General features: G+C 38.4%; 1 protein-coding gene and 1 long non-coding RNA gene across 2 annotated transcripts; both read left to right on the top strand.

The window, feature by feature from the left end:
• Positions 1-2,902: 2,902 nt before the first annotated feature.
• On the top strand, positions 2,903-3,978 carry LOC148333530 (uncharacterized). The gene is made up of 2 exons (XR_015844296.1): positions 2,903-3,196; positions 3,729-3,978. It is a non-coding gene; the product is annotated as an uncharacterized LOC148333530 (long non-coding RNA).
• A 4,072-nt stretch (positions 3,979-8,050) lies between these two features.
• Positions 8,051-10,711, top strand: rbm7 (RNA binding motif protein 7). Its single transcript, XM_088300769.1, has 4 exons — positions 8,051-8,286; positions 8,540-8,702; positions 10,016-10,082; positions 10,188-10,711. Exons 1-4 carry the CDS (start codon positions 8,194-8,196, stop codon positions 10,261-10,263), a joined length of 399 nt encoding a protein of 132 aa, XP_088156895.1. The 5' UTR covers positions 8,051-8,193; the 3' UTR covers positions 10,264-10,711.
• Positions 10,712-11,460: the final 749 nt, after the last annotated feature.

Raw genomic sequence — 11,460 nt, 5'->3', positions numbered from 1 at the left:
AGCTGTGTTGTCTGTGCTGCAGTTTATGTATGTTACTAGCCTGGAATTTCCATCAATACCAGCATGTGTCACAAACCCCCACCTGTAAAACAAAAATAAAAACAATAGTGGTTACCTTACAAGAAAATCAGTATAGCATTATATTTGCATTAAAGTTTTATCACATTTATTTGTATGAAATTATTCCCTAGAAAAACACTCCACCAGACCTCCACCAAGGCTATCTCCCAATGATGAATGAACAGAACAGGTTCAAGAACATGCAAGTCACATAACAGGCCAATCTGTGCACAACCAACGTATCGAACGACTTTGGAGAGACGTTTTCCATCAGGTTGTGCACTACTTTTACATGCTTTTCTATTCGTTTGAAGATGAACAAATATTGAACCCGGATGACAACGTTCACAAAATGGCACTACAAATTGTGCACAAGCCAGAAATTCAGAAAAGACTGGATATATTCAGACATGGCTGGAACAACCACAGGTTGAGAACTGCAAACAATCGGACGCCAACACAAATTTGGATGGAAGGCATGCTTTCAAACATTCATCAGCAATCAACAGCTCTCAACAATGTATTTGGAGAAGACCCTTATAATCAATAAAATTTGGAAACTGGCTTGGCAAGATATGGCATACATCTCAACCAGTTGCAAGCCAACAGTGAAGACCTTGAACGAAGAGTGACTGTGTCACAACCAGTCAACAACCTGAGCAATAGTAAGATGTTGAAAACTCAATAAATGTAACTACAGACTTAAGGAAAAAATATCTATTGTGTGCTAGAGAGGGAGGAGTTGTTTTGGCTGATGTTAGGGCCTACTGGCTGAGATTATATTGCTGCGCATTTAAGTGCGCAAGTCGGGAGTTTGTGAAATGTACCTATACAAAGAGAAATTACGAAATAAAATTTAATCTGCACCGTCCGGACAATACTATCTGCTTTCTTATGCTCCAACAAATACAAACAAATACAAGAGATTATCCTTCATTACCGAATGAGATGCATGTGACCATCTATGTGCCATAAACTATTAGGAAATGGCACATAATATGTTCTTCTAGCCACAGTCTGGCTCCATCTCTGGGCTGCAGCAGCTGGGTCAACATGGTTGAGGATTTCTCGAACTCTTTTTCTTTGTACTACAATGCCAGCAGCACGAAGGTATGCCCTCATCATCTGAAAGAGGTACATATTTCAACACAATTAAAAAAGTGAAATTTCACACTGGATATAAAGATATCATATACATAAAGCGACTATGTTGCAGAATGCTTACTTCCGAGCCTGATCTTGGAAATTGGTTGTGCAATATTCTGACATGCTCCTCGAGGTCAAGATCATGAATGGGAGTAAATCTATTTCTGGCTGAAATCTGAAAAGGCTTCATTTTTTTATGGAGATATGAAGAGGAACAGCCCAACATCCCTGCTATGGCTCTCACTGTAAAGCCTTGAGTGAGGAGTAGTTCAATTTGATCCCTTGTAATATCAAGGGCTGGTCTCCCGCATCTACCTAAAATATGGAATTAAAAGGATTAAGAAATCTAAGCAAATTAATGAGTGTGATCTTTTATATGCTTATACACATATATATATATATTTGCAGCAGTTTTATATATCTGACCAACAATTATCTTGCAAACCACAAGAAGCTACTTTCTCTAACCATTTTTATGACATAGGTATGAGTTGTTAACAAGAGTTTTAATACATATATATTTCAAAGTGGATAGCCATTGTGTTACTGAACAGTCTAAATCTATAGAGCTCATATAAAGACAGGAAAACTGTATATTAACCACTTAAGGAACAACAGGGCGTCTGTGAAACCCATGGGTAGTTAGAAGAAACAGACACAAAAAAATACAATAAGAACTATAGCCACTTTACCTGGATGCAAATGAGTTGCCGCAGAGAAACAAACATGTGCTTCAATAGGAGCGGGTCCCGTAGCGATGACAGATCTGAGATCTGACAGAGCTTGAATCAAATTTTGAGTTGCCTCGGTGCTAATGTGCTGACGAACTCTTCTTAAATTAGCAATGGAAATGTTTATCGCGCGTATTTCACTTCCACCGGCAGATCCTTGACGATAAACTCTCTCTATTGCCCTGCACCTTCGCCTGATACGTCTCAGTACGCTATCGGCCATGTTTATGTTGAAAAATTAGTTCGGCAGAGAAATTCCAAAATCATGAGCCGTGACTGGTGGATTATATTATTTTCAAATGGGCAGCCAATAGGAAACCATTGTATTCTTTCCGACTGATCCCCATGAGCTAAAAAATGCCCACTAGTTCACTAGTAAGCTCATTTTTGTGTCTTACTAGTGAACATGTAAGATAAAAATGCCCACTAGTTCACTAGTAAGCTCATTTTTGTGTCTTACTAGTGAACATGTAAGATAAAAATGCCCACTAGTTCACTAGTAAGCTCATTTTTGTGTCTTACTAGTGAACATGTAAGATAAAAATGCCCACTAGTTCACTAGTAAGCTCATTTTTGTGTCTTACTAGTTAACATGTAAGATAAAAATGCCCACTAGTTCACTAGTAAGCTCATTTTTGTGTCTTACTAGTGAACATGTAAGATAAAAATGCCCACTAGTTCACTAGTAAGCTCATTTTTGTGTCTTACTAGTGAACATGTAAGATAAAAATGCCCACTAGTTCACTAGTAAGCTAATTTTTGTATCTTACTAGTGAACATGTAAGATAAAAATGCCCACTAGTTCACTAGTAAGCTCATTTTTGTATCTTACTAGTGAACATGTAAGATAAAAATGCCCACTAGTTCACTAGTAAGCTCATTTTTGTGTCTTACTAGTGAACATGTAAGATAAAAATGCCCACTAGTTCACTAGTAAGCTAATTTTTGTATCTTACTAGTGAACATGTAAGATAAAAATGCCCACTAGTTCACTAGTAAGCTCATTTTTGTATCTTACTAGTGAACATGTAAGCCCATAAATGCTGTGGGGCACTAGTGTGAAATGCATGCTCAAGGCCATAGAATAAATACTCAAATGGCGTGCCTCGGCAAGCCTTTTCAATATTTATTCAACGGACGCCTTGTCACGATCCTACATTACCCAGGATTCATCCGACATGACGTTTGTTTTTCGGACAGCCAATCACGATACATGATGTGCCAACCAGCGACTTAAGCCGAAGAGAAAACCTTCAGAGGTATTGCAATGTTTTTTGTAAATATTACTCTTAATGTGATACCAAATTTGATTTTACGATTATTTTAGGCGACAAAGTAGTGGTGTAAACGTCAAATGTGTGGTCAATTTATCAAGATAAGCCCTGCTTAAAAACTTGCTTCAACGATTTCGGAGATGTCTGTGTCCGGTTTTGATGGCGGATGGCGGCAGTTCAACGCTCACAGTTGCCGCCGAGAGCAGCTTCATGCCGGCAGGACTTTCTGAAATCTGCCGCTGCTAGTTTTATAGCGATTGAACCGCAAAAGATGAAGTTTTCCGCGCATTTGACGCTCACATTTTGGCTTCACGGTGTAGTTTGTTCATTGCTCACAAGCTAATAGAGTAGGAAGAAGAGTTCAATTAACGTTGGAACATAATCGTTCATTATCGTTTGCTAGCTGCGTTTGTATATTTGAATTATTTCCTTGCCTTCATTACACGCAGTATTTGTATTCCTTTGTAACTGTGTATTATAAATAAGGTTGCGCTATATGTTACTGGACAAACTATAGGTCCTGACTGCTTGGAGACCCCACGGCAGATGAGCAGCTCCATTCGGACCCTTCTGACGGCGCATCTTCTGCAGCACGATGCTGTTCATAGAAGCTAAAGGGTGATCAGCTTCCCTAAATAACACCAGGAGGAGGAGAGACACAACTTCTTCCCGAAATCTTGATAAAAACATCCCGTTTATTCATTGTTAAATTAATTATATATTTCATGTAACTTATTATGTTCACAATAAAATGTTTTTCAACTGTATTCTGGATATGCATTGTCTGAAATTAAGTGGTGAAACCACAACTAATATTTCCTCCAACATCGAACCTGCTCGGTCACATCTCCTGTCTTAAAAAACAAAACACAATCAGTGGCTTCAATAAAGATTGTAGAAACCTCAAAATGCACACACATTCATTTATTTGATATTACACGGTAAGAAGATTGTGTTTTTGTATTTTATTTACTTCAGTTGTTTTTCCACAACAAACAATCATTAGAGACGAGCAGGGGGTGATGTCATCAAGTATTGTAATATTATTTTATTGTGCTGTTCTCCCAAATCCGCATTTACAATACAGATTACAGCATCTTCAACAAATACGCATCATCTTTGAACAGATTCAACAACTGAAAAATCACAGCCTCGTGAAGGCAGAATTAATTGCAGGACTTCTGCATTATACTGCATTCCTTTTATTTTGTATACTAAAAGTGGATAGGAGTGAATTTTTAGCAGTACTATTACCCCTTATGTCCATGTAAATAATAAATATACATCCCCCAGAGAGCCATTCCCTGAGAAAAAATGTTTTATTCTGCATATATACCAAGCAACAGGCAGTAAAAGAAACTGTGGACACTCGGGATCAGGCTTTACAGGGTTAATTTTTTGCTGGGTGGAGCTCCTATCAGAGAACCAATAGGAGGCATACACTCATGGTACTTTCCCGCCTCCTCATTAGCATTTAGCGTAACTAGTGCAACTAGTGAGCAATTTGTGTTTCACTAGTTCTACGAGTGAAAATTTGGACATCAGTAGTTTACTAGTTAATCCAAAAAGACAATTTCACCAGTTAACTAGTGAGCAGGTTGGCATCCACTAGTGCTACTAGTGAACATTTTGGAACTCACTAGTGGAACTAGTTCAGTCAAAATCTTTCACTAGTGTAACTAGTGGATATTTGAGGCATCACTAGTTTACAAGTAATTTTTTTTAGACTCACTAGTTAAATATCAAGACTTCAAGGGACTTTCACTAGTGAACTAGTTGATGTTTATCTTTCACTAGTTAACCAGTGGGTATTTAATTTCCAACTAGTTGTCTAGTGCATGCGATCATAAGTCACTAGTTAACATGTTAGAATAATCCATGTTTAACTAGTTAACATGTTGACGCTTTTGTGACTTACCTGTTAGCTTGTAATACTTTGAACATTACTAGTTTGGTCCAGTGGGCCACTAGAGCATAAAAAAGATGACTAGCTGGGAATTTGACACTACTAGTGCGCATCTAGGTGTCACAAGTTAGACTTCTACCAGCACTAGTTGAACAAAAGACTCACTAGTTGCTAAAAATGAGTCACTTGTTAGAGTTTCTGTGCAACATGTACGACAAAGGCATCACTAGTGTGGCTGAATGTATTACTAGTGCTGGAAAAGAACGCACTAGTGAAATACACAAATGTGTGATATCAAGGATATGGAATAAATGCTCAAACGGCTTGCCATAACCAGTCAATCATTTCACAGGCTCACTAAGCGCTTCGGCCAGAGGTCAGAAGTGGAATTGCTCACTGTGTATGCGTGTGCGTGCGTGTGCATGCGCGTGTGTGTGCTTTTACATTTACATTAGCTGTAATGTTAAATCAAGGGATTACACACAGATCTGACATAGGCCTATTTCTAGGCTTTCCTCCTTTGATGTCAACTGAAAGACCACTGCCTCGCCCTTGAGCAATGACCCCATTTTCTTTTAAATCATGTTTCTCTTTTGCTATTAATTAAAAAAAACGAGGCCACATTCAAATCAAAGGCATACATAAATTAAGTCATAAAAACAGAAATAAATGTCCTTGTTTTAATGATTGTTCTAAATTTAGCTCCGCTGTGTTTCTATGAATGCAGTCAATTAGTACAATGTTGTTCTGCTTGACCACTGCTTGTTTCCAGTGACTAACTAAATCATATCAATAATCATAAGTCATATTTATAATTTGACTATTGAGCAAACTGTATTGATACTGTGTCTGTATTGTGTCACTCTGTTGCTCCATAGGACACCTGCTGCATCTTACATCATCGCATTACAGGCAACCTATACAATATTGTTTAGTTGTCTGTTTGTCTTGTATGTTATTTTGAATTATTTCTATTTAATTTTAGTAAAAGAATCTCAGTGAGAGTGTCATGATTGTGAACAGATGTTGTTTATGTATTTATCGTGGGGGAAATTTATCTGTGCATATTTTTAGGGTGGCACAGTGAATGACTGGTTAGCACGATGGCCTCACAGTGTAAGTCATGGGATTGATTCCGCCTCACAATTTTTTTGTTGAGGGTTTGTCTCCCTTATGTAGTGTTTAGATATTCTCCCTGTGCTTGCGTGTGTGTCCTCTGGGTACCCCTCCACTTGGTTGCGCAATTCAAAAACATGTTAGGTAGTTCTTAATCGTCCGGACTGTAAGTGTGAATGTGAGTGTGATTGGTTTGTCAAAACTGTATGTGCCATAACATTGACTGGAAACCAGTCCATGGATGAAAATTATTATTATTATTATTATTATTATTATAATTATTATTAGCATCAGTCGTATGTGATTTATTATTTTATCATTAAAAAAATCCTCACCCCTCTGTTTGTCACCTGAAGCCCCCACATGCTGTCAACAACATTGGATCAATGCTGCCATCTACTGTTCAACTACGCTCATGCTTATGCTTTGGTTTGGCTGACAAACGGTGCATTTACCCCGAAGCACTGTAAAGTGCATATCAGAAATGAAAGTCACATTGAAATATAACACGATTGTGGTGTTAATGCATCGGAGAGATGTACTGGCTTATGGTAATGTGCATAACGAACAGATCCACAACATATTGCAGTAGTTTTCTTGGGTGTGTTGTGCTTTTTTATGCCTATTTGCCATCTTATTCAGCACCGTCGCAGCAATTTGAAGATTTTATGAGACACAATTAACATATCAAACGTGTGTATTGTGTTTGTGTGTTTCTGCTATTTTCTGTAAAGCATGCTGTTGGATTGTTAATTTTTTTATTTTTAATATTTTTCATGCAATTGTCTCTTATGACAGCTCTTTGCCATGTCATCATCATTCATCAGCACCGTTGATGAGAACTGGTCTTCAATTGCCCTAACCGATTAAATAAAGAATATATAAAAATTTAAAATAATCATCAGCAAGTTTCTCGATAACTTGTACTTAATTGCAATTTAATTACAACCAGATGGATAGCGAAAACATAATAGAGCAAGCCAATTTGTCGCAGAGGCTTCAAGTATATTAAATCAATAAGGCAACAGCTTGCAGCCAATGTGGGTGATTCATCAATTACGCTGAAATTGTTAAAAATTGAGTCAATATACAACCACTATCTCTCTTGCTTGAGCTTCATCATGCCAAAATCAGTGCCGTCCCTGAGGCGTGAAGAAGAAAATCAATAACTTTGAAAGGATTAAAAGAATATGTCGAGAGTGACGACACCAAAACCCATCTAATTATGGTGGAAGAAGCTAAGCCTCTCATGCCATTTGGTTGACCTCCAATATAAGTGAGGCCAGCAGCACTTGGTTCCAGGCACTTGAGCCTGACAAAATCAGCCACCCTGGTTAAAAGGCTCAGGGGAGGAAGACTTATCAGCCAAGCCGTCAAAATAATTGGAAATGAAAATTAGAAGAGTACCAGGAATAGATGGCATGCGAAATGTGACGTTTTCTTTGTTAATGAAATTAAAACACACAACTATGGGAGGTTAAAATCTTGTTAACATCTTGAGTATATATGGTCCAACAGTAGGTAACTAAATACTAGAACGATGCTATTGTATTGTATATATATATATATATATATATATATATATATATTATTTTTTTTATTTTTTTATTTATATGATTTATTTATTTTTGGACGTGGTATTTGGCATGTGTTCATAATGTCCGAAATCACTTTCATTTGTCGTAGATAACCTACTTATTTCCTGGCAATCAAAAACAATTGGCAATACATTTTCATGCTGCATTTGCGTCAAAGATACCATTTGTCATCCTGCACCACAGATGGCAGTAGTGAACACATATGCAAAAATGGATGCTTCAATCTACAAGTGAGGAAGATCGTGATCGCGCGCGTCATTAAACATGACGTCACAGACCTAGCTTCTTTTTTTTATCAAAGCTTTTGATAAGCTAGCGTTTGTTAGCATCTCCCGTAGACGAGCCAGACTTGACACATTATAATGGGGATCGAAGAAGAGGCTGACCGGACGCTATTTCTAAGGAATTTGGATATACGAGTGACAGAGGAACTCTTATTCGAGCTGTTCTTACAGGTGATGTTTTCTTGCAAGACAGCGTTTCCTTGTCTGTTGTGTGTGCTAGCTGGTTGCACCACCCCGTCGATCGAAAGATATCCTCGAATGACACGAACGCTAAATGTCCTCGCAGTAAAGTTAGTTCGCTTTCGATGTTAAAATGAAAGTCTGCAAAATGGGCAATCAGAAAAAATGCATAATCTAAACTGTGTTAGCAAAACATGCTAGCATTAGCTATTTAGCCACAACCTTAACAAAACTTTCTCAGCAGGCAGGACCTCTCATCAAAACCAAAATTCCAAAAGACGTCTTTGGCAGACAAAAAACATTTGGTTTTGCCGTGTACAAACACGAGGAGGCAGTGCCGTATGCCATGCAGCTCCTAAACGGGACGTCGCTGTTTGGTAGAACGATCCATGTACAATTCCAATCAGGTATGTTACGTGTGCGCAAATGCCATTTGTTTTTCCACCCATATTTTAAGGTATAGCCGTTTTTCTCCCGTCTGTGAACAACAAATTTCAATATGCATTGGATGAAATAACTACCATAGTCACCAAGCCAATATGCAGGTGAACCCTATGTGCTAATTGAAGGTCACATTTTATTCATAGTATCACTAACTCATTTTAAAGAAAGGCTTCGTGTATTGTGTGACTTAGTTTAAAAGAAACGTCTAAATCGAGAGAGAACTTAAGCTTGTCACGGTCCAACCCACCATTTAAGGTTTGTGAGTGACCCTGACAATGTATCATATATATAGCTTGATCCAAGTAAATTAATCAACCTCTTATCAGATACCATTACGGACATTTTTAATCTGAGAGAACTCTTCACTTGGCTGAGTATTCAGGGGTCAACAACTCCGGTTGTCGGCGGTGCCTATCCTGCAAGGTGTGTTGCCGCAAGGCTGGATAAACATGCAGGATAGGTGGCCTCGAAGGCTGGAGTTGGTGACCCCTGATCTATCGTGTTGCATGCATTAGCTGACATAGTGACACCTTCTTACATGTTCCAAAAACTTGCATGTTTGGTGAATTGTCCATTGGTGTGGAAAAAATATTATTCAATTTATTTCATCCTTATTGTTCATAAGTGCACAGTTAAGAAAATGAGATTCTCCCAGTAATATTGTTTAACTCATTCACTGCCAACCCAGGTAAAATGCATGTCTATATGCGTCAATGGCAGTCAATGAGTTTAAATACAAATGACCTGATGAATTATTGAACTACTGACAATGTTTTAGGAATGATGGTGTTGAATAGCATGACTTAAAAATAGAGCTGCACGATATTGGAAAAAAAAAACTTGCAATATGGTTGTTGAAGCTTATTGAGGTATTTAACAGGTATCGGAATTAATGACATTTTATGTTCTTAGAGAAATAGAATTGTTTTCATGTGGTAAAATAAACCACCTCATAAGTTTGAGTAATTCCCTATTCTGGTCACCAATTGGCTGGTGATGCACATTCAATTTTGCGTGTGATTGGTCAGTCAGACAAAATGACATGGAACTCATTGCACCATTTTGCAATACATTTCAATGCAAAATAAAATGTTCCACTATTAATCGATGGGATAATCTCTGAAATAAAATATATTTGATAGTGACACTCCTACCTGTAAACCAGAGTACCACTCTACCTTGAATGGCTGATTTGGAAAAAAAAAGTCTGTATATAATAACTATTGGTTAGGGTTATAACTGTTACTTTTGTAATTTTGTTTCTACCCAATTTTAGGCAGCACCCACAGCAACAGTCCCGGGAGCTCCAGTCCTACCAGCACTCCGAATCCCCATGGATTGAGGTGAGGCCATACTTGCAGTGGTTTGGATGAAGCCACCGCCACAAGTTCATTTTACTTGAGTGTGCTTGATGAGTGAATAAATATTTCATCATGTTGCTTTTCCAGGGTGCCGCCACAGTTCACATCTCCTCCATACACTCCGCGAGCTCTCATGCAAAGGCCTTGGTGGAGACGCTACTGATGTCAAGGAAAGAGACTCATTTCTGATGATGTGGATGATAAATTTCAAGTGTATGCTCAGGTTGATTTGTACATGAACCGAAAAGATTTAGTATCTTAATCCTGTTTGTTTTGTTTACTTTTATAATGTTTTTAAATTTGTACTTAATATGACCCATCTCACAGATCACAGTCAGCCAGTGACAGAAATGTAACTGGTTTAAGTTGACAAAAAAAGGACATGGCTTGGTTTTTGTATTGTTTAACAAAAAAAAATAATAAGAATGGTGCTCAGAGTAGTTGAACAATCTTCAGGTAATTTACAAAAAATATATTCCACCAGCACCACTTGTGAATCGTCAATCACACTAACAATGTTGCATTTTATTTTTTTTTTTAAATCTTGAATTTGTAAGACAAACTGGTGATGTTTTAAAGCGTTCATGAATATAAAACATTGTTAGACTGAACATTTGTGTCCTCTTTTCATCACTGCGCAAACTATTGTATGCTTTGTGGAGCGCGTGGCCTTATGTGCACCTATAAATGGCCCACTGTGTAACCAATATGCTTGTGCTGCGGGTTAGGAAGTAATCTACAGGTGGCGCCACGCATATCCTTTCAATGAAGCCAATTACCACAGTAAACGTATCCTAGCCACATGATCAGCTCCTACATGTGACCTTTCTATTTAGGATGTTTTCAAGGCTTGGCGTGGATTTGTCACCCACTCTGTTCACTCCGACATGTGCAATTACGGGGAGGTGTTTCTTGTTACCCCAACGAGGACGCAGACCAGCTATTCTGGGACAATCCTCCTGGAATAGGAACCGCTTTGATCCACACCGCATCTCATGTTGCTCGCGTTCTCTTCGCATCCCTGCCCAGGTGTCCCGGCAACCAAGTGATGATCACATCCCTTAACAACCAACACTGAGGTCATAATCTAGCCTTCCGAAAGTGCTTAAAGCCGTCGGGTTGCATGGAGGAACAATTCAAGCGCCAAGCCTCATGTGGCACTAAAAGTGTATTTACACCCTTCTGTGTACTATAATCAATTCTATCCTCTGCGGGGTGTCAGGCGGAAGGCCTTTATTATTATTATTGTGACACATGTGGTGGAATTACTGCTTTAATTGCTTGATCTGGCTGGCGTCTCTTGCTCTGAAGCAGGCAGATTAGGCAGCCTGCTAGCTACTGGATCTGCTTAAACTCCGCC

Source organism: Idiotropiscis lumnitzeri, chromosome 7 (assembly GCF_059441095.1).
Source record: "Idiotropiscis lumnitzeri isolate Australia: NSW breed Sydney's pygmy pipehorse chromosome 7, RoL_Ilum_1.0, whole genome shotgun sequence".
In the NCBI taxonomy this organism is placed as follows: Eukaryota; Metazoa; Chordata; class Actinopteri; order Syngnathiformes; family Syngnathidae; genus Idiotropiscis; species Idiotropiscis lumnitzeri.
The sequence above is the reverse complement of the archived record's forward strand: the minus strand, read 5'-3'. Positions and strand labels throughout refer to the sequence as shown.